This window comes from Anguilla anguilla, chromosome 14 (assembly GCF_013347855.1).
Source record: "Anguilla anguilla isolate fAngAng1 chromosome 14, fAngAng1.pri, whole genome shotgun sequence".
Lineage (NCBI taxonomy): Eukaryota > Metazoa > Chordata > Actinopteri > Anguilliformes > Anguillidae > Anguilla > Anguilla anguilla.
Window position 1 is genome coordinate 27,025,123 of NC_049214.1, and position 24,764 is coordinate 27,049,886.

At 41.5% G+C, this 24,764-nt stretch overlaps 1 protein-coding gene across 7 annotated transcripts in view; it reads right to left on the reverse strand.

Moving 5' to 3' along the window:
* The window catches only part of LOC118213133 (ephrin type-A receptor 5), a 73,697-nt gene that overhangs the window by 24,874 nt on the left and 24,059 nt on the right, over positions 1-24,764 (reverse strand). For 5 of the 7 annotated variants that reach the window (XM_035391843.1, XM_035391844.1, XM_035391842.1 and 2 more), the window contains exons 4-7: positions 11,471-11,626; positions 10,170-10,505; positions 1,309-1,433; positions 358-517 (exon numbers count right to left, since the gene is read on the reverse strand). In XM_035391843.1, coding sequence (XP_035247734.1) covers positions 358-517; positions 1,309-1,433; positions 10,170-10,505; positions 11,471-11,626 — 777 coding nt within the window. Of the gene's footprint in view, positions 1-357; positions 531-1,308; positions 1,434-10,169; positions 10,506-11,470; positions 11,627-24,764 lie in introns of all 7 variants that reach the window. The other 2 variants (XR_004762353.1, XM_035391846.1) reach the window with 1 other exon arrangement.

Genomic DNA, 24,764 nt, shown 5'->3' on the forward strand with positions numbered 1-24,764 from the left:
AGCCATGAAAGGGATCTAAAGAATCTTACATACTGTACAGCTGATTGCATTGTTTGAATTGTGTTGCCACAAATGATCTTAAATCGTAGTAGTATTGAATGGTGAATGTTGGAAAACAGGACAACAGTGAAGCCTACCGAATTTCTAGATGGCTACAGTAAGCTCTTGCAATGCGAAACTACGGACGTTCTAAACGCGTGCTCCGCGGGGCGTTTCCCTGGAAACGGCTGCGGCTGCACTCTCGCCGTTCCCGTCTCCTGGGATCGGGTACTTTATTTTTTTCGCGCGCGCCCTCGCTAACGCCACCAGAGTGCGCGCGCAGACGCACGCACGACGGCGCGGTGCGGTTTTACTTACAGAAGGGGCCGGTTTCAAACTCAAAGCGGCGACTGAAGCCCCCGTAGCCCGCGGAGGTGCGGGCCCTGATCTGAAACACGTACACGGAGGACGGCTTCAGGCCGTCGGCGACGATCCGCGTCTCCTTTGACTTGATAATGGTGTAGCTCGTCTCCTGGTCCTGCCGTTCCCACCAACAGAGAACAAAAACAAAACTGTTTGAAACCGTTTGAAAGGGTGCTCCGTGGGTCCATAACAAAATCCAGTCTTGCTTTTCGAGATGAAACTTCAATCGCTAACAATCGTGTTAAGTGGCCCACATACTCAAGCTGCTAAGCAACGGAGGGTGTTTCCCCATCTTTTTTCTTTTGTGTGTAAGAGAAACCTTATGACAGCTGGTTTACCATATTTAACTTCTCTTTTTGTGTCTTTTTCAATGGGCAGATTTCCTTTGGTCTGCATGACAGGGTTGCAGGGTTACATTACAGGGTTATAAGTCATTATAAATGGGATCAAACGGATACATTTTTACAAAGACAGTGAGTGATATGTAATTATTAACTCGATCAGCTGAAGTCGTTTTTCTAAGTGGGAGCATACTCTCACCCATGAGCCAATAACGATTTTACTCATTACGAGACAAACAATGTTCTACAGCAAATTCAATGGCGACTGGCATAGCTGGTACAGTCGGTGCAGCTAATGACAATGGGCACAGCTAGTAGCGTGTGGAAGCCTGGAGAGTAGCCAGGCAGTGTGTATGCAATCACTGAATCCAGAAACCATGGGTGACCCAGCCTGTATTTGAATGGAGTGAATTCACAGGCCGAACAAAGCACACACTAATTAATTAGCAGCATGACACAATGCAATATATATAAAAAACATGAAACGTAAACTAAATAACTTGAGAAATTAAAGGGAAAGTTTAAAGGTGACAGAATCCAAAAGGGTGTCTGTAATTATTTTTACCTTTTCAAAATATTTAATCTCGTATTCCAGTATGATGCCGTTCGGCCGGTCTGGTTCTTGCCATGACACATTGATGCTGTTTTTTGCCGTCTTCCCTTTCCTAACAACACTGATTGGTGACGGAGCTGGAAGGGGAAAAAAAAACACAAAAAAAGGTTTCCAGGTTTTCCTCATTAACCAAACACTCCCGGTTTGCTTTTCTTGATTTAACGAGAGTTCCTGTCGGCTTTGGCCGTCTCTTAAACATATTTACATTCGGAAATGTCATCCATTCCATCGGCAAACATCCTTATCCAGACTCACTGCGGAGATTGTGGGGTAAGAAATTCTCCACGCTGCAGGAAATGAGTTTGCAGTTTGAAAAATGTATGCAGAGCTTTTTTCCCCAACAAATGCAAATACTTTTCACTCAATTAAGTCTCCAGGGGAAAATGGCAAGCATTGTGAGGCTGAATGGCCTGTTCTCGTCATTATGTTACGTTACGTTATGTTATAAAAGATACAGTCATTAGATCATATGCAAAAATAATCTCCATTATGCACTGTGTTAGTATGCCAGGGTATTCACTTCTTCATTATTTTTAGTCTATTCTTTTTCCTTGTTTATCTTTTCTTTTTTTTAAGACTCACCACTGCTCGTTAGGTGAGGAGAACATTAAAGGTGCCCTCATTGACAGGGACACATAGCTCAACGAATGATGATAAACGAATCGTCTATAGCGCGGTGGTGACATTAACGTCGAGTTTTGGATTTTAAAATTCCCCCAAACTAATAACGTTATGGAACAATGCGTGTAAACGTACAGCTCCATCCTTTTCCTATTGCATTTCCATTGTGTGGCCGACCGCCCGTGGTCCAGACGCACAAAAAGAACACAAAAAAAGACCCACCACGCTCGCCTTTCACTGCAATCTGGAACGCTGAAACTCGATAGCATTCTATGTACCTCGGTGGAAGTGTTAGACTGTAACCGTGAGATAAAGAAAACTTAAGTACATTCAAGTGATCCCCGGGGTCAGCATTCGAGAGCTCCTCCGCATCTCGGCTTGCATTCGTGTTACAATACGGCACTGTGCAGGAGGAGAGAAAATATTGCGATTCCCCCCCCCCCCCCCCCCCCCCGCTTCCAAACAAAGAGTAACCGTATCTCCCGACCCTGGACAAAGCTACAATCGTTCTGATCTTAAAAGCCTGAAACAGAATACTTGGCAACTTGATATAGAGTCAAGGAGGAAAGAGATATTGGGGAAAAAGCCTTTTTGTTGAGGCTGGATAAGCAACTTAAATGGTTTGGCAGCCTGTTTTGAGTTTCTCAGTCAACCGGGAGACACTGGTTTTGAGATATTTATTTTTAATAGCCTCTAAGCGTGCAGGCAGTGATTCATCTGAATCATGGTTTACAAATAAAAATAAAAATTAGTGAAAACAAAAGTACAAAAGTTTTCTAACAGGAAACCATCTTCGCAAGAGTGAGAACATTTCATGCAGCATTTCATAGCTAATGTTATGGATAAGCATCCCATGCAATAAACAGCCGATTTCAGTGCCTTCTGTAACAATGAAACAAATTATATCAAGCCAGTGAAATTATTGCTTATAATTTATTTATTTATTTATTTTTATTTTTTTGCTTATCATTCAACATTGTGACATCCAAGCAGTATTTTAACATTGTTTGTTATGGAGCTATGTAGGGGACAGCAGTTTTTTGGATAGCCAAATATTTGCCAAAAAAATACTTCTGGTAAGAAATTCTAATTGCATATAGCCAAAACAGACTTTTGGCAATATCTCCCAAAATATTTATCAAAATCTCCCATTGTTTGTAGGAGACAAAGAGAGGGTGATTCTGCATGTTCAACCTGAAATACTTTGTTCAAGCCTGATGCAACCACCTAAAAAGTCTGTGTTACATTTTGCCCCATGTTATAATTGGCCCCACTCTCCCCTAAATATACCTGCATACAGTACAGTACACAAAAGTCTAGCCAGCTTCCTGTTAATCATAGCTAGCTAGCCGACCAAACGTAATCTGATCTGGAAAATGTTTTTTATTTATATTTTTTGTATCCACTAAAGTTTCATAGATATCCAAACAGGTCAGCCAGCAGTCTGTACTACAGTGGGTGAAAAGCAGTTGTTTCAAGGAATAATTTCCTAAAAGAAAAGTTATGTTAACATGGATCAACGCCCAACCATTTTGGGCAACACAGATGAATGTCTTTGTCCTCCAAAGCATGTGCTGCTAGCCGTAGGGGGTCATAGGAGTCAGTGTTGTGCGATGAGGCAAGGCAAGCTCTGCTGACTAATGAATATCTGAGCACTGCTCTGTGGGACTCTCGGGTGCAGCTGTTCATTGGCACGGGCTAGGCACTATTTGCTGCACCAAAAATGGACAAATTAGCTGGACATGCCACCTGTACACTCCCGTTCGCTCACTAAATACCTCTTTCTTTTCATTATGCTAGAACACTGCAGTGTATGTCACTGTACTAGAGCTCATACGCTTTTCGCTAATGACAGAAATGGGTGGAAAACCTGGAAGCTGTTGGAAATGTGATCCAAAGTGCCAATGTTCCCCAAGAGAACAGGGCAATGATATGTGACCCTTGGACTCGGTAGGGTGTTGGATCCCACACATTTTGGCCACAGACGGACAGCACAGAGACAAGTCAGACTTGCTTCAAGATGAGAATCGTTAGCGCACAAAATTAGGGCTGCACTGGAAAAGGCACTTAACTGGAGTCCATTGTTTACCAGCGTATCCTCTTGCTTCAGCCAGCTCGACGCAGTGCAGCAGAGGATTATGGGAGCCTGCGCCTGACGCCACGTGTACATCACTGTCTGTCAGCCGCTACCACAGACAGATGCTACAGCAGGAGGAGAGCTGGGGCTGCGTTCAGTGCCTTTCTCCCCAGTCTGCTCAATGTGAGACAGCCTGCATCTGCCCCAGTTCCGGTGTCAGTTGGTTTCACCACCAAATTAGAGGGCTGTATAGATTATGCTGTTTGTTCAGCTAGCAAGACAAACTGCTAGCCAGCCAGAAGTTCTTGTATAATGTCAGTTGTATAAAGCCACTTGTCTTTGTTAACAAGACAGTCAAGTTTTTAATTGAGGACAACAGTTTCCTTATTTGATTGTGACTGGCTATCCACACGCTGACCATTTGCCTCTTTTAAAATAAAAAGAAGAACTATATATTGAATGACATCAAATAAGATTGATTCTGAGCAGCAAAAAGCAAAAAGAGCTTATCATTTTTTAAATAACTAGACAGAGTAGCTGACTGAATTAGGGTGGACTACAGGAGACACATCAGAATCAGCACCAATTTGATTAACAAGGCATCGCAAGTGGATGGCAATCTTATTTCAGGATTCTACCAATGTTAACGTAGATGCTGGCTTTTAGAATACATTTTAAAATGATTTTAAATGAAACAAAGTACAGAATTGTTAAAGAGAACAATGCAATCAAGCTAACGTCGCCCACACAATACCAAAACTTGGCCCTGCACTTGCACTGTAGTTTCCAGGGGAAAGAGGAAGGGCAGTGTTGAACTTGTTTGTATGAAAGAATAACTGCGATCATAACAATGAATAATCCTGATAGGTAACAATAGTATCGGTATGTTTCAGATGCAGATAAAATATCAGCCAGTGTTCAAACCCAACAACAGTTATTTTTGGAACAGTATTTGTTCAGTAGCAATTTACCTGAGGTTTGCGGCAGCTTGTCAGGAAAAAGAAGTTAACTCCAAGGTTGCACATTTTAACACCTTTTTCTTTTATTTTTTACGTGCCCATCGTGATAAATCTTTACTGTATTCTGATTCATGCCGGCCTGTTCTAAATTGAAAGTGATAAGGTTTCAATTAATTCCAAGTCCAAATTTTAGCACTCAGTCAATTAACAGATAGAACACTTGAACTCAACAGGAAACATTTCACAGAGTGTGATAACACTAATTAATGGCTTTGATTAAAATGTGTTTGGAGTTTTTCCAAAAATATCCTCTAGCTCTGCAGCGCTATGTCACAGACGGCCTGAGAACTAGCAGACACAGTGAGAGGCAGAACAGAGGCATTCTTTATGCATCGCATGTGCAGGGACTGCAAATAACTCACAGCATCATGGAAGAGCACAGCGTGTGCATTTTAGGAGGTTTCGTAATAAAACACTGATACACTATGTATGTATGTATCTATGTATCCACGCATGTATGCATGTATATATGTTTGTATTTATGTATGTATGCATATATGCATGCATGCATGTAGGTATATGTGTATTTATGTATGTGTGCAGGTATGTATGTATGCATGTATGAATTTTTAGAAATCAACCTTAGTTTGGTTACAGACCTGCCAATCTTCTTTATCAGTTTGCAGTCAGATTGAACAGACTGCAGTGCTACTCCAGATCTACTCCCTATGTTCCAGACCTTTCTAGAACCGCCAACCCTGCCTCGACCTGCAAAGTACTTCACAGTGCACTTCACACCCATTATGTGCTTTATTCACTTTATTTATTTCTATTAACCAGTCCATGCCAACCTCGCTTTTTGTCTGGACAGTGCCCTAGATGGGACTTCAGAAACACGCTGTAAATACTGTTTTCGCTCATGCGGCTGCAGACGTGTTTCGACGGGATACATGTTTGTACACACTTTTCGTTTGGGGAATCCTGGGGATGCCTCAAGCTGAGGTCCACTGGCATAGCTGCACATATCAGCAGCCAAATGGAGCAGAAAGATCGGGCCTGCACAGCGCTCAGCAAGAGAAGGGGGGAGGGGAGGGTTGGCCTTCACAGAAATCCACGAAGAGGAACGCTAGAAATGGATGATTAACACCAACAGCAACAACCTTAGGTCACTGTACACACATTAAAACACGTTCACGGTTTCTGCATACTGTGGCTGAATTGAAAATGGGTGCTAGTCTCACTGCTGAACAAACTTCCTCTTGCTCCAGTGCAGGTGAAGACAGCCATCACAAGTCTTCATTTGCACCATGTCTATTTCTGAACATGTGAAAACTTTAATCTACAGCTATAAGATTACAGCTGGGCTGAACAGTAGCAAAATGTAAGTTTTACTCGGTACTCTCCCCTAAAATCATGACTTGGCCACTGGCAGAAAGGCACTTCCTGGACACAGCCATCTTTTTGGAAATTGTTGAGGCAACATTGTATTGGGGAAAGGAGAAGGAATCCTGTATTTTACTTCTGAATACAATTAATGAATAAATAGGTTCTGCGGCAGTCAGCCATATTGGAGGACTGCATTACTTGCAGTGCAGGGGCCTCTTTGGCCAGAGGAGGCGCTAATGTGTAATAAGACAGGACACCCTGACAACCACACTGAGCCTGAGCACTGAAACCCCTCTCTCACAGTGATGCTCTGAGACTGTGGATCTCTGGACACAGTCAGCACTGAAACCTCTCTCTCCCACAGTGATGCTCTGAGACTATGGGTCTCTGGACACAGTCAGCACTGAAACCTCTCTCTATGGGTCTCTGGACACAGTCAGCACTGAAACCCCTCTCTCCCACAGTGATGCTCCAAGCTTATAGGTCTATTGGACACAGTCACCACTGGCACAGTCAGAATTCTGATCAGTTGAATCTCTACCATGAGGCCAATAGCAATTCAGTTTCCACAGAGCTTAACAGTCTATTCTTGCAATCATTCATATGTCAGAGCAGATAGATTAGTCAGCACATGAATTCAAACAAAATCTGCTTTTGGATGAAGAGCCCATCACCAGCTGACAACTTAACCTGTGATTAAAATAATTTAAACACAATCTATAAATAGATCACTGGAAGCTGTGTAGATGACTATAATTAAGGAAGACTGTGGGTTGAGCAGCCTGACACTTGTTTGTAATTATTGGAAAACCATCCGGACAGATTTCCCTACCTGCATTAGCACCAATTTCTGTATCTTATAGATCTGGTACATTAACTGGTTGTGAGTGCTCTGAAACAAACATACACATGAGGAACTTCAGAGGTACCAACCTCGAGTATCTCAAACCTACGAGTGACGGACTGACCCTGTCAATCAAAACAGGACATAAGCCCAGAAGAACTATATGCAATTATAAAGCTCCTTCTTATAGATTCTTTCTGATCAATAATAGAAGCAAGTCACTTTCCAACTGATGCAATAACTGGCAATACACCTACCGTCTGTAGCTGTGAATTGACGCCCACCTACAACTGAGCATTTGAGTGGAGCAAGTTTCTATGGAAGCGGTATGCATTAAATAAATATAACCATGCATACAGTATACTGTTTCACAAATCTATTATGAACTTGGAAAATTGCAGAAATAAATCTGAGATAAAACATTACTTCACACACACGCACATTCACGCACGCGCAGACACACACACCCAGTAAATTAGTAGATCTTGCGAAGTCATTCAATATCATTCAATTTTGCAATTAAGGTTTACAATTGCTTCATAACCAAACCTCCCTGGTTTGTATCCCACCACCCTCCACCTCCACATTCGCAATCGCTTCCTCTGAAATGAATCACCACCCTCACATGAGCACCTTTTGCTTCCAATTTACAAATTCAGCACTAACATCAACTTGCCTGAAAGTGTGAATTTCAAGAAAAATAAAAAGTTCTCATAACCAGGGCCCTTCCATTAATGCTATATCTACAGAAAAGGCTTCCAATATGAGGGAAAGTGAAATTGTACAGCGCTTTGTGCTTGGCGAACAATGCTTAGCTTTGACTCATAGCTCTCAGCTAAACCCATTTATTCTCCAACAGTGCACAGCAATTGAACCAGTTCCACAGGAACCACATTTCTCCTCTTTAATGAACTGCGGGTTCAGGATGATGTTTGGACAGATAGCAGCATGATACTTTGAGGATAAACCCAAAATTTCTTCTAACACACGGTCAGAGAAACAACAGGAGGTAGACCCATGAAATTGACCTGATATACTAAAAGTGTAAATGTTTTGAAAGAAAATGTAATGGCCTTACAAGATACATTTGGGAAATTCTGAAACACCAGCCTCGATTCTATCAATTTTCCTATTGACATGCACATAAATGCACTGTCAATGCATTACTTTTTACAACTCACTTTCATTGAAGTAAAGAAAAACAAGAAATTTTTTAATCTTTATTTTCACGATGGATATTCAGTTAATTTGAAAAGTTATTAACTGGTAATAAAACACAAAAAGATCACAGACGATACGTGGCATTATGTGTTTCTATCACTGCTAAAAAATTAAACGGTTAAAACTGATTATGAATTTCTGATGTGTATCACCGCTGAAATGACTGAATAATGTAAAGAAAAATATGGATTTTTCTTAGGAGGGCTTCCTACTATAATCATCGCCGACACCTGTGTGTGTTCCAAGGCTAAACCTGAGAACAGACAGACAGTGTGTTATGGTGGCCTGAGCTGAAACACTGGGACAGTTTTTGATCCAAGGACAACAAATCATCAGCTGGATCAGATCGAAGGAACACTGTTTCCAGGTGAATTATGGGATTTTTCTTTTAGGATTGGTATGCATTACGCCCTCCCATTGCAGGTCTCTAGATCTTCACTGTCAGTCGGTCGAAGAAATATCGCCTTAATGGGAGAGCACCACCCATATTTGATGAGGGGGATTGCTGATCCAAGAAACAGCTCACAGTTTAGATTAATGAATCACAAGTTCCTCGAGACAGGCCTTGGAAGAAAGGCGGAATATTAAATTGGAAAATAAACTTGGAGTTCCTCAAAACGGACCAATCAGACGCTCATCTTTTTTCTTTTAAAACCTCTGAACAGCCTGTATAATGTTCAAAAGCTTACTAATAAAACTCAAAACTTCCCAGCGCCAATTATTCAGCTCTTTTAAAAATTATCATCACGTAATTGCCATGTTACAAATCTAATTCTGTGAACTATATAGCCAAAAGAAACTCTGGAACAGAAAACGTGAAGTAGACCTGAACATGAAAGACTAGTTCAACGATACAGCCCAATTAGTCTATGTCATATGGAGAACTGTTAGCAATCAACACTATAGCGTTCTACTCAAACCGCATTGACAGACTGGAATGAATTATGTACCTCTGCAACAATAAACATAGTCACTCTACAACTTTGGCAAAGTTACAGAGTTCCAAAGATCAGCTTTTGGCAAAGTTGCTTGACTGCGTATGTGCCGTGCCAACACCACATACGCAGCAAATACTAACAGTGAGATAGACAGGAAACGGCTCCATAGCATGCTTCCGCCAAACAAGATTTCACTGCTGCAAAGTAGCTGAATATTCATATACCAGATTTGGGCATGCCAGTAAGATTACAGCTTGGCATACTCAGCCAGCCATCCTAGATTAGCCGCACAGATTCTACACTAACAGAGACTAGTTATATATGTTCCCAAGGACTCTCACAAATTATTATTATTACAATGCAAGTGGTGAGATTGGGAAAATATACATTAATCATAATAATAATAATGCATATTCATATTTTAGCACTACTATGTGGTGCAATCCATAGTGCACCTGACCTTAAAGCCATATGAGTCCCCCCTGTGTGGTTTCGGGTTTGATCCCCTGGCATGAAACTTCTTGTAATTCCTTCTCTATCTGTTACTCTCTCTGCTTTCTACTAGTCTCAATAAAGCAAAAAATAAATATAAAAGGAGGGTGGAGTGTTTGCTCTCCTTTCAAAAAAAAGATTTTGACACCAGGAAAAGCCTCTATCATCTGTGGAGGAACTTATGGATATTGCAACACAATCAGGCAGTCCGTATTCCCGGAAAGAAATTTTCGAACCATCATAAGGAACAACAAAACGTGTCCAGTTGTACTCACCGGCCTGGTTAGTGGTGACATTGAGAGAAACGGACGGGCGCAGGAGGGCGGCGAGGTCAGAGACGCCATTGACGGCCTCCACCACAAAGGTGTAGTTGGTGTGGGCCAGGAGGTCGGCCACCATGACGGTGCTGTTGCGGAGGCCCCTCTGCCGGGGCAGGTAGCGCACCTGGCCCCCGCACTCCTCGTACCGCCCGGAGTCCGCCGCCACCTTCCTGCACAGGATGTTGTAGCTCACGTCCTTCCTGCCGCCCGTCTCCTCGGGCGCCGCCCACTCCAGGAGCACGCTGGTCTCGTTCACGTTGGAGATGGCGTTCCGCGGGGCGGAGGGAGGCTCTGGAGGACAGAACCAAGTTTAGGGCTTCACTCTAGGGTCAGTTATTATACACTCTAAAAACTCCATGTGTTACACTTGGGTTATACTGTATGTAGAACACAAATAAGTTCAGGAGTTCAGTCTAGTGTCAGCTATTATACACACTTATTATACACACTAAAAAGTCCATGTGTTACACTTGGGTTATATGCAGAACAGAACCAAGTTCAGGATTCAGTCTAGGGTCAGTTATTATACACACTTATTATACACACTAAAAAGTCCATGTGTTACACTTGGGTTATATGCAGAACAGAACCAAGTTCAGGAGTTCAATCTAGGGTCAGCTATTATACAACACAAACTCCTTGGGTTATACATGCATTTATGAGACATCCCTACCAAGATATAAAAAAACTAATATTTACGCAGTTGTGCTGAATTTGCAATCTAGAACAGCAGTGAAATGTCAACTTTAAAAAGGTTAGTGCCTTCAACCTTTTTTATTTTTTAACAAGCATGCCGACTAAGTTGAATCATATACCCCCACATGCAAGTAATTCCCTTACTCTTTGCAGTGCCTCTCTTGGTAACAATTTCCTTTTGTTCAAGTCACATTAGAGAACTGGGTCACGCTTTTGGGTTCACACGAGGTACGTATTCCTAATGCATTTTTTAAAACGCTTTTTTTTTTCTTGCTCTCCTAATTTGGAATTTCCAGTCGCAGTAGTCAGCATGGCCCACTACTGCTGGGACTGGTATGGTCAGGATTCCGATCTGGACCGTGTGGCACATCGCTACCCTAAGAACCAATTAATTTCTTGACATACTTTGCCAAGGCATGCTTTAGCTGGGTACACCCCAAAGAACCCTTCCCAAATCCTTCCTGAACAGGGTCTTGAGTTTTCAGAAAGCATAACAATTAAGGAGGCATTACATATCATTGTTGCAGAAACCACCAGTGCATTAATGTTTTTTTTTTTACTTGTGCATGCCATGTTGGGTGGATCCGTGTCCCTCCGATAGTAGCTGTCCTCACACTGGCAGGACGTTGAGGCTTCTAGTTTGGTGTAGCTGTACGGAGGGCACTTGCTGCAGCTTAGACTCTGAATAGATGATCTGAAGAATCCAGGTTTGCACACTGTAGAGAAAGAAATTTGAAACAGATTACATTAAAAGGTATATTAAAAATAATTTATGATTTAATGAATAAAATTTGCACTCTCCACAAAACAATTAAAATAAGACAGAATACCGTTTTGCACACATATGGACAGTGGGTCACTTAATATGTGAAATGTCATCAACAATCTTTCAGTTGATTCTGGCAATCATCTCAGATGAAGATTCAATTACCACTAGCTCAGGCATGTGAGAAGAATGACAACATTGCAATTACAGCATTGGTTAACACTTTGAATGTGTTGGTCTCACTGCAATGTATTAGGCAATATGGAGTTTTTGGAATATCCATAACCAGAAATTCTGAATGGCAATATGATAATCGGTGCCCATGTGAGCTGGCTAGCAACTACCACACTAGTTAACATTCAACCCAAAAATAGATCTGTTGTCTCAGTGATTGGTTGACTTTAAAGAGCCATTTAAAGAACCATCTGCAGCATTGAACAATCTTTTTAGTCTTCAATACTCATCGATTAGGCCTATGAATCATTTTTTGAACCTACACGCAAAAAGTTTTGATTTAGTTCTATTTAAATCTTTTTAAAGCGCTGTGGTGTGCGGTCTAAAAGAAAAGTTGCAAGATAGACAAAACAAATTCAATCCATCAGCACGCAACGTACCAGTAGGATATTGTTTTACTCTGTCATCAGTTTTGAGGTTGTTTGTGTCCATGCTTTGCTTCCCCCAAGCTTCTTTGCAACAGCTTAATTTTCTTTTTGCGCTGATGAGCACATCGTAAGTCCATAACTGCATAATTAGTCATGTGCCTATGCTTATTGCCAAGTGATTACTGAATCCGCGCGGCAGTGCTGCATAATGGTTAGAGGAAGGGTCTTGGAACTACAATTCCCAGGCATTGCCTTGAGCGAGGCACTTATCCAGAAGTGCTCCAGTAAACTTGCAGCTGTAAAACTGAAAGAACCAACAACAACTGTAAGCTGTGTAAGTCACTCTGCTAAAAAGCAAAGAAAATGTAAATGCCCATTATCCAAGATGTATTATTGCTTTTTAATTTATATCCTTTTGACCAGTACTACCAGGTTATCTGCAGGGGAACCATTTCCTGCTCCCTCAGGAGTCCTGGTCCTTTTCTCCTTTCTCCTTACTCCAAATCACATGCCCCAGCTTATCTCAAGTCATGGCATGCCACTGGTATGCTAATGAGACTTAACATAGCAGTGGCTAATGACACTGAGCTCTTCTTGTTTTTCCCCATCCAGCACCCATGTTTGAGGCATGGATGTCCACCCGCCACCTGAAGCTCAACCTGGGGAAGGCAGAACTCCAACTGATTCCCCACGGATCGATGCTTCAATCACTGTTGGCAGCTCCTCAGCATTCCCCTCCCTCTCAGCTAAGGACCTTGGTGTGACCCTGGATGACTAGCTGAGCTTCCTGGTGCACACTGCAGCAACCACCTGGTTCTGCAGGTTCACCCTTGATAACATCAGGGGAATCCACTTTTTCCTCACCCAAGAGGCTACACATTTGCTCATCCAAACTGTCATAACTTATTCTCTGGAATACCTTTCTAGCCACAGTACAGTCCTGTGTCATCAGGCCATGGCAACTAGTCCAGAATGCTGTTGCCTGATTGGCCTTCAACTAGAATACAATCTCTCAACACCACAACACTTGACTACTCTCCACTGGTGGCTGCCCACATTACTGGTAGTGCTCACTGCTGAAATGCAAACCCTTCTGACTAATCCAGGTTGTAACTATAGAATGGACACCTTCATTTAACATTCAAAAGTACAAGATTCAACCCAGCCAAGCCAACATACAGTACAGCTCCCCCTGGCTGTCCGCAGGCATCGGCACAGGTGGAGTTCTGCAAATGGGCACTCCAGCAGTCCGTTAACAAACAGCTGAACCAAGGCAGTTGAGGTTAGGTTCAGCTGTCAAAAACAATGCAAAATAGCTGGTCAATGGTCCTACCACGAACATACCATTGTAACGACAATTTACTCAATCCTAGCAGACCAACAGCTGTCACCGATGATGGTCCCCAACAGGTGCTGGCTGAAAACTTCCATCTTGCTAACATTTTATTGACATTACATTACAGGCAATTAGCAGACGCTCTTATCCAGAGCGACTTACACAACTTTTTACATAGCATTTACATTGCACCCATTTATACCGCTGGATATATACTGAAGCAATGCAGGTAAAAAACCTTGCTCAAGGGTACAACTGCAGTGCCCTACCAGGAAATCGAACCTGTGACCTTTTAGGTTTAAAGACCAGCTTAAAAACATACATTTATTTCAAATGCCATTACGCCATCAGTGATTAACCCAGGAGCCAGCCGTAGACATCTATGTTCTGAGTATCCCAGCCATAGAAAGAGTTAACAGGAGAAATGAAGGAACGATCTTCCCCTGCCGCATGAGCAGTACTGATTTAAACTAGGTCTGTTTTAGACAGCAGATACTTATGTATTCCGCTCATCTCCGCACTGAAATAAATTTAGATCGTTTATTACCGCGGAGAGAAGAAGATTATCAATGCGCTCCGCAGTCAAATGTGCAGACAAAGACATTAATTAAAGCTCCGTTGGCACACATTACAGGCTTGACAGCAAAGGTGCCGTGTGGCTTCAGTCCACGTCAATGCAATGGAAATCAGCAGCGAACGGTGAATTCACACTTCAGCCTTAGAAATGAGAATCGGTTCAATGCCGATATTCGCAGGGATGCGATTGGATGACATTGATGGCGATGGTGGTGCAGGGATTGCTCTTATTGTTCCAGATTGTTCTGGGGGAAGTGTGGAAGTGCTGTATACATCCCGGGGGAGGATGCGTTTTTTACACAGCGCTGCTCATGACGTAGATGTGCAAAGCAGAACAGCTGAGTGAAATTACAGGGTTCCGACTGCACCACAACATACAGCTATGCATGACCGCTGATGACGTTTCCAAATGAGTACCTCGATTGTGAATATAAACACCGAATGGACGCCAGGTGATATATAGGCCTTCTTCAGCCCTCTATATCCACAGCAAAATGCTGGACATTAAAACCACGTGTTTGCATTTGACAAGGAAGAGCGAACAGTCCTACATAGAAACAATCAACCATATAAAGAACAGAGAATCACACAGATTAAAAAGAGACTATACCCTACAAAGGTATAACACAAAGGGAAACTCTAATAAATCCACACTGCAGTCAGATTCTTTGAATCCTTAGGGTGGGTGGGGGGGGTGTAATTATAATGCACAAGCACGCAACATTTATTTATTTATTTTTGCAAATGTAATTAGAAAGTGATTTGATTGTTTGTTTTTTGTTTTTTGTTTTTTTTTTAAAAACTGATTAGAAATGGATCCTGCACTTGATTGAATGAGGTCATAATGGTGGTCACAGTGTAGTTAATGTGATTACAATGCGGTCTAAGATCACTACATATTTTGATGAGTTATGTTTAACACAGGCAGTGAGATCAAGGGAAAATGTAAGATGGATAAAATGTTTTTTTTATTGAAAGAGGGGCATGCACGGAGCTGTTGAACCCAAACCTTTTCGTGTTTATGCACATCTGTTGCTGTGTTAGCTGAGATCCCGGTCAACCTTTCAGTTACTCTGCAATGAGTATTCCTGAGAACTGTGTTGGTCCATATCATAATCACAATATCAATGTACTATGGCTAGTGGATTGTATGGATGTCTGATAAACAGAAAAAATATTCATCAGGTTGTCCTTACATAACAGTTATCTTTTTACAGGCACGTGTACACAATAAAAAATTTTTTTTAAAAACGGCATGTGGAAAAGTTAATTATATTCAAATCGAATGTACACCACTGAAATAAATGCACATTTATGCAAGATGTATACTACAAATTCCATAAACAGAACAGCAAATCATTTGAAATAAATATTAGTCACAGACACCCAGAAAAATGCCTCTGTATACCGTCACATAAAAGAACTGTATTTATTTTCAATCAAGGGAGCAAATAATGGTAACACCAACAGCACCTTGGCATTATATTATCCATGCATTCGAGCTGTCTTCGGCTGCCAGAAGATGACTTACTCCTCCTTGATATGTACGGCACGTACCCTCCTCCTGGGGTTACATGACATACATTTTAAGCGCGTACCGAACCACGTCACCGTATTTGCAATCTATGCGAGTTCTCAAGAGCCAAAGACATCCGCTGAATTCCAACAAGTAAAAATAAAAACCAGTGGCAACAGGACAGAACCCATAATCTTCCGTTCGTACAAACATTGTCCGTTCATGCTCAAAGCTAAATCCTGAAGCTGATGTGTCTGTGTCCAGTGTCAAGCCTGGGACACCATCACACTCCCATTCAAGAGTCAAATGCCGTGTAAGACGCAGGTAGTAGGGACCGGGGCCTGTTATCAAAGGACTGAATCACACATGGGGCATATGGGGGGTGCGTGTGTGTGCGTGTGTGTGTGTGTGCGTGTGTGGGTGTGTGTGTGTGTGTGTGTGTGTGTATGTGGGTGTGTACATATGTATGCATGTATGCAGGTCTTCCTTCACAAACAAAACAAGACAGGTTTGGTTCTGGAACCATAAACAATGTAGGAACAGACACTTACAAAATGCATGAAGTACTAAAACAGTGAACTAACTAGGTGCCATGAAAAGGTAATATGGATTTTGGCAGATGTGCACCTTTTTGCATTTGGCAAATGGGCCCATTCTTTTTCTCCGTGATCGTTTCCAGGTCCCGTCAGCCGCTAATGGGACTCCCCTCCATCACACTTTTCCCCCTCTCCGCTGCAGATGGTCATGTGTTGATGCGTTGTGAAAGTCATACTTCATGACAAGAACCCACTTCACGCAGTACGGTGCTTACAGTGACCTTGTAATTATCATCAACCAACCTCCTGCTGCGTCAAATGACAAATGATGATTCGCCATTAGATACCGCACAGTCCCATGATGCTTTTCATTTGAGTAGCTCTTCGGGAAGCATTAGGGAAGTATTGGTGATGCGCATCATCTCCAAACTGTTTTACAGATATTGCGTAATAAGCCCGTTAAAGCAAGGCATTTTTTTTGTTTGCTTTCTTGGACATTCCTTGCAGTAGTATATTAATGTATATTAAATCCCATCCCAGTGTATTATAATCAAACTGTTCATATATGGGAGAACAAATTAATTAATTAATTGTTTTGAAATATTGGCTGCATTTATAAATGACCTGAATATCGTGCTAAGCTGCATACCATGAAACTGGAACAGATGGTGTCTCCTTGAAAAGCCAGATTTGATTTTCATGGCTCTGTACTGCTTGAAGTAATACCACTTCAGGATCTTTCCGGAAACAAAATGCCTTGCATAAGCACGGAATGCAGTATTACATTTTAAATCAAATAAACACCACCCTTGAAAACATTCCACAGCTTGGTAGATGCTTATGAATAAATGCCACACTCAAAATGAACCAGTACACTACACAGACATAGTGGCCACAAACAGTTTTCAAGCCACTTTGAACAGAGTACCCAGCTTGCTGCTATTAACCCAGTCTGTGTCATGACTTCATTTTCTCTTTGCCCTTTAAGCTAGCTAGCTAGCTAGCATGTTCATCTGAATTATTCCACCGCCACTGCTAAGATGGAGACGGTGACTGAGAGGATGGAATGTTTGTGTCACTGAATACTCCCATCATATGAAGTACAAAACTCATATTTCTCCAGATACGAAAGCTATTAGCAAAGCCGACGAATGAACACCCAATAGCTGGCCCATACATTGAGGTTTTTGAAATTATCACTGTGGTAACACAGGACATCTATCAGTAAAATGACTGAGGTCCTCTGAAGTGTCATTAACTTTATATAATTTAATATATGGCACATTGCTTATGCAAGCACTTCATTTAAACAATTAAACCGCTCAGTGCGGTATATTTTCAGCGCATTTAAATCTCAGATCATAACACTGAATCACTCCAAATGCCATATTCCTCAGGCAGTGATGCAATGCTGCAATATGAAAGCACTTTCTAGCAGAAACACGGCAATATGAAATTGCATTACAGCCTGTGTTAGAATGCGATAAAGGAGTTGCAGGCAGTTTATTGGATTACGACGGGGCTGCACATTGCCAAGTGGCTTATTGATACTTAATCTAATTCTCAGTGCTTCTGTAACTCAAGATTCTATTTTCACTTACAAGCCCATTTCACTGTAAGGAACCCTGTAGAATGTGTTTCTGCTGGTGTTGTTTAAATAGCCTAATGTTTGTACTCGTCTAATTATTTTACTTTCATTTTTACAGAAAACATATTTTTGTAGATTAGGAGGTACAAATGAATCCTGCGTCAAGTATATTTTCAACGGTCCACAGTTCGGCATGAACACCGGCACATTAAACCTATTCTTGCTGGAACTTTATTCTTGCTTTAAAATATTTAAGCCGGCGCAAATAATCTGTTCGAGGAGGGTCTTCAAAGAGAGGTGGTGACTGATTCACCTCGACAGAACCTCGGTTTCTCGTCATGAGACATTAGAGCCGAAATACTGTAAACGCTGTAAATTCCAGCCCAGCAGGTTAGCAGCTATGTTGCCGTCATTAAGACGCGTCGCATGCTGCTTATTCAGAGATGGATTGATTCGCTTTGCGCCGCTCTCTCTTTTTTGCAGACGGGTTCCCAGAACTGTCGCCTCGCGTCTCCCGCTGCCGTGAATATTGTACTCCGCGCGGAACCTGACATGCCACACTTTAATCGAACACAGCGGTGCATATGGAAGCTTTCCCCGCAAAAAAACAAATAAATTAAAATCGCATTAAATTTGAGCGACCTCGAAATGATTTAATTTACATCTTATTTCGCACCGTGTTCCTCTTTTGTTGCACGTTTGCAGTGCGTGCATTTTAATGCGGGGAGGCAAACGCTCGACCCGCAGATCATCAGAAATGATAAACACCGGAATTATTCCTCCACTCATTTCCCTCATGGTTATTCGGATGCAGATTACTCAGAGAGTGAAACTGTCTGTGTATTTAAATTATACCATTAATTATTTATAATAACCAGACATGACTTGTTGATTATTCATACAAAGATTGCCAAAACTTGGAAGTATGGCTTGTAGCCATTTTACCAAGGCCCACAGCTCACACAATGATCAGAATGGCAGGTCAAATGAAAAATAAAACTTTTTTTTTTATTTTTTATTTGTAATAAATAAACGTATAATTAAATATGTTTAAATATATGTTTTATATTATATATTAAAATATATATTTCTGCATCCAGTGTGTATATAGCACATACACAGAAACAAACTGTTTGATGAAAGTAAAATGTCTTGCAGTACATTGTTTATTTCTGATGATAATTCTCTTCTCTCGGCCTGCACTGCAAATGATTTACGGGGAATTGGAACATTTGAGCTGTAGAACACACCTGATCCCCCATTGCGCTCTTGATCATACTCCTTTCCAGCAAGCTTTGGGAAAATCTCAACATGTACCAATTCATCACTGTCTCCCATCTGCCCAACCAACACCATGTACAGAAACACACTCTATAGCAACCTCTTTTCATCAGACCAGTTTTGGGTGGCAGCTCAATCAAGTACTGTCAGACATAAAAATGACTGAATATATGACCAAGGAATGATATCAAATAATCACTCGTGAGTATTACCCTGAAAATGTCTATGAATATTAGACATTCTCAGAAAATGTGTATTCACTGTCTTCTGTATAGTAGCCTATCTGCAAGGTCTGTCTACTGAGGTTACATATAGGGCACACAATATGGGTAACAATATTATTGTTTGCCTGCAAATAATGCCTACATCTGTACGGGGTTATCTTGTTTCGCAGGGGCCCAGACGTATTGTATATAGTAACACAGAAAAGCTAATATCACAGATAAAGCTGAATTCACGTTGAAGTGGAGATTTTCATATTGTCATATTGACGGCGGTGAGGGCTGTGTTTGTTGAAAAGAGGGCATGTAATATGCATACTCTCTCATAGCTACAGATGCTAAATGGGCAGCATGAAACAGACATACACCCCCCATTGCATAATGTCCAAGGGAGCGGCATATTGAAAAATAATACTTACTTGTATACAATAACACACAGGTCGTAATGCGATTTCTGACACACTGATATCTGCACTTATAAATAGTGCCAGAAGCACTAGGTTGATCTGAATAGAGGAAACACCTGCTCATCTGCAGACCTCTGCAGCCCCTTCAATGTTCCCTAGCGTACTAGCCTGCTGTGAACTCATCGTCCAACCTTGGTCTTTTCTTGGTCTGTAACTTTCAGTTTGTAATTTATATAATACACACACACACACACACACACACACACACACTCACACACATTCAACTGAGCAGTCTGTAGCGTTTTCACTTTTGACAGTGAAAGGCAGATAGTTTATTTATTTATTTATTTATTTATTTAGATTTATAAACTTGGCACCCAATGTGGGGCTGTACATATCCAATTCCCACCCTAATTTAGAATGCAACCACCCTATCTGAAACTGCAGCTGTGTTCATGTGCGAGCCTGGCTGCCGATTCGGGAGAGCGTCGACATCCACGGTCCTCCTCTGGGCCACGTGGGGTCACCAGCTGCTTCTTTTCACACCACAGACTACAGCTAAGCTCACACAGAGTGGAGTCAGAGGAAGACCTTTCATATGCAGCTTTAACGTGCAGTCCATGGACAGAGGGGGTCATTAGATAGCGATGAAACACAGTACCCTAAAGAACGGAACTCTCCCACACCCTGGTCTACGCAATTGGCAACTGTACATCACCCTGCAAAGCTACCGGCCACAATTGGCACTGGCACGGTCCGGAGTCGATCCGAGACCGTGGGGCTCATCCATTCACTGCAGCATGGCGCCTTAACTTAATGAGCCACCAAGCTACGCTCTGTCTATATGTTAATTAAATCACTCACACACTCCACAGTATTGGAACATCTCAATAAATTGAGAGGCAGCTTCAAAACTGCATATTATACAAATCCATGAGTAATCAGGAAGGTGAGTTTATGTTCTAATGATAATAATCGTATGCTTTCCTCGTGTGATTATTGGATATTAATTTAAAATAAAATTCCATGCATCAGTTCCCGGGCCTCAAAATCAGCCACTCGTTGTTCATAATTCTCACAGTATCATGCCCTGGAATACTTTTGTCTTCCAGTACACAAAGCTTTGCTGAATCTACACCCGCTCAAAGGAGAGCCAGACAATCATACATAATAAACATAATATATATATATTACCTGATGTTCCTTATAAATCAGATTTAAAGTACATTGCAACAAGGAATCCAGATGAGCTTTCACTTAAAAATGACAGTTTCTTGAACATTCATTCATTCATTCATTCACTCATTAATTAATTAATTAATTCATTCATTCATTCATTCATTCACTTGTGTGAGGCTAAATGGAGCTCAGTGGAGCACTGAAAGTGATCTTTAAGTGAACGTAACTGTACTTTTCTTTAAGTTATGAGACAAAAATGACTGGCCAGGCACGGCCCTGATTCCCGAAAACTAAATCTGTCTGGAGCTGAATTCCTGCCACTTTCCGATGCGAGACAGGCGCATCCGATTTCCTGCAACCACTCGAACCGAGCCGTACCATTACAGCATTTCTACAATGATTTCCCACATTTCAAACGGCCTCCTTCCATAGCATCTTAGCTCTGCTAACCGTACAGATTTAATTGCTACTCAGAACACTTCCCGGTGAAACGCAGGGCATGAAATTGCGGGATCAGACTGTTTTATGGGCGCCCCCCCCTTCACCCCCCCTCTCAAGATGAGATTAGATTTTGTCATGCTTGACTGGCGGGGCTCATTTGTGATGCAGGCTGGGTTGGCGGCTGTGACCCCCCCCCACGGCCCCCCCCCCCTCAGAAATTTCAGACAGGGTGTCGTTCCAATGACAAGGCAGAAAAGGAGACTCTTAATTTGTTGCATAAAGGCTAATAGGTAATTAATCCGGTCCAGGCAGAGTTAGGCTTGGCGATTAAGGAGGAGGCAGAGAACTTTCAAATTATTGCTCTGAACTGTAACAGATTTCATAACCAACGGTATTCGGCTTGGCATTTATTTTTAAAAAAGACAAAAACTTCAGATAGACAGATACACAGAAGGGATGCTTGCCTTGTCATACAAATAACAACCAAAGTTTTCAAATAAATAGTATGACGTGAGGACCACCCAAGAAGTTACACAAATTCAGGCTGTTACATTGTACGCACACAACCTTAAAAGTTTTTTAATAATCAATGCCTTGGCTGAACAAGACCAGTTTGTAAAGAAATGAAGTTCCGGAGTAAGATATGTGCAGCAGCTCCTGGTAATCAGATCTGCTTCCTCTGCAGGAGCGCTTCTCATAGCTGGAAAGATCCCTGAAATAAAAGCGGCACTTTCCACTCCGGGCCGCAGGTCACTGAGCCACACCGCTTCATCTAGAGCACCCGAGTAAATATGGAGAAATCGCAGGTTCTCCACGCCCGCAATTCAATAACGTAACGTTGCATTCATCTGGTTGACAAATTTCCTGACAGACTCCTAATGACTTCCGAAAGCTCACTTAAAACTCCAGAACTCCGGCGGTGCTGGAAGGATTTATTTTCCGCTTTTTATAAAGGGCGCCCCCATTACCGCCGAGCGAATTTATCTTTATCTGGTATTTTATTTCCTCTCCCGGTTTGGAATGTCCAGCGGGGTCTCTAAGGCAGGGCAGACCCGGTGTCTGCAGCCTCCACCATACATTCTGCATAGAGCAATTAGTGAAGACGAACACACACACACACACACACACACACACACACACACTCCTCCAAAGGTCTGAGGCCACGCCGCAGTACACCGACTAGACTTGGCACAGTGGTCGGTTTAACTGGTGGCACACGAAGCACGAGCCCATCATCAATACCAGTATTTTATTCATTAAAATAACGCTGTTGTTACGGGTAGGTCACACAAGCAGTTGCCTAGCAGAGTTGTAAATTAGGCCTATGGTGTAGTTCTGTTCGGTAACTTGTTCTTTTCTTTTGTTTCTTTTATATTAGCATTTCATTTGATTATTTTATGTTTATGTTACATTTTTGCAATGCTGATGCCACTTTATTTAGGCCATTTGTTTTAGGTCCTTATCAGGGCAATTTAACTTTAGGCTATTTAATACAAAAGTTATTTTGTCTTGTATTTATTATACTTTGCATTTTTTATTTGTAAGAATTCCGGTTGCTTTTTGCAATGCATTTTGTGAATTATTAAAATTTGAATGTTAAACTTGAGCCATGCCTCACGAGGGAATCCATCAGTCCCCTAGTGGCGAAGGTTGGTAATACCGGTGTCAACAGTGTTTTAGAGGGAAGTAACACTGCTGTCAAAACAGTAACACCCTGACAAGCAAAACACCCACAGTAGCCATGGAGCTGGAGGTGAATGAAGGAGGGAGGCGAAGGAGGCCGCTGGTCCATGATGAAACTCACCCTTCCCTGAGAATCCTACAGCAAAATGTATTTGCCAACCTGCTTCACACCAGGCCTCTGGAACATGCTGTACATACACTGGAATAGAGCCTCAACAGGACGGGCTACACAAGAGCCCCACTGAGAGAGGTTTTGTAAAGGAAACTGTTAGATAAATGGCTGCTGAATTTTATTTAATCCCCTGTTGTTTTAGTAGCTAAATGCAAAGTTATTCTTTTTTTGCATTGTTTATTATTATTGTTTGCTTGTATTTCATGCATTTTCTAACTTAGAAAGGCCTTAGGTGTACATTTAATACATTTAATGAAATAATTTTGCTATTTTAAAACAACATTTTTTATAATACCTGTCTAGTATTTTCTAATACTATTAAATTGTTTAATGTTTTAGAGTCACATATCAGAATTACATCAACAGCACTCTAAATATCAACAGGCTCTTAAAATCCAACACTGGTCGGCCAATATTTTACACCCATGAATATACAGTGGGCTTCTGTTTATTGGCATTTTTGTTGCTGGGTTTCATGTCACAAAATTATCCAAGAAATCTCAGATGAATGATCAACTTTAAAACAGATAAAATGTGTTCAGTTCAAACCTAGTCCTAACACCTGGCTCCCAGCACAGTAGCATTAGACACTTAAACAAAGCTGCTTTGATGGAAGAAAAAAAGCTGAATATGAATATTTTACCAACAACTGGGTAGGTTAAAAAGGAAAGGCACATCACAGCTTACCGAACCTGGCTCTGTAAAACACATACACAAACATTGTTGTATATAACAATCCACTGCATTAATTTGGATTGCGACCAAATCAATTTCTCAGTGAGCATTGTGTATACAATAAATATACCCTTTTTAAATTGTTGGTAATGTGCACCTTGGTGGAAATGCTTTGAAAATGACACCATTTAACTGCCGTTTACTGTACCGCTTATGTTTCTTTTAAAAAAAAAGTGATTTCAAAGAGTCAAAATTCGGAAAAATACGGCTGTGTTTATTTTTCAGTACTTTAGCTTTGGCGTTAAAGTGAAGTGTCAGTTGTTAAAAAAGCTGAAATATGTCCCTCAAGAGCTTTTTTTTCTTTTCTTCTTTCCCTTGGTTAGTAATCAGGAAGCCATCAAATATTCTGAAAGTAAAATGTGACATACTGGTCAACAAAAAAAATAAACAAATAAATAAAAAATACTGTTCAAATTTATGGCATAAACCAATGGTCCCAAAACCTTCCGTCCTGTAGGTTTTCACTCCAAACATAACAAAGCTCACCTCAACAGCTAGAGAATCAGGTGTGTAAAATTAGGGTTTAAATGGAAAACTACTGGACAATAGATCTCCAGGAACAGGGTCGGGAACCACCGGCATAAACTGCCTAGTAACTATGTCACTGTTAGTGTGGGTAAGTCTGATATTGCAGATACAAACCTCTCGTGAACAACTTGCAGATATAAACCTCCTGTGAGTAGCGCTTACCCTCACTCACATCCAGGCAAGCATCACGCACAAGCGCAGAGAATTAAATGCCCCGCCGTTTAGCCCTGCTTGATTTTCTTCTGTTTAACCGTCTTTGAGAAAAAACATCTTCATCAAGCTAACCC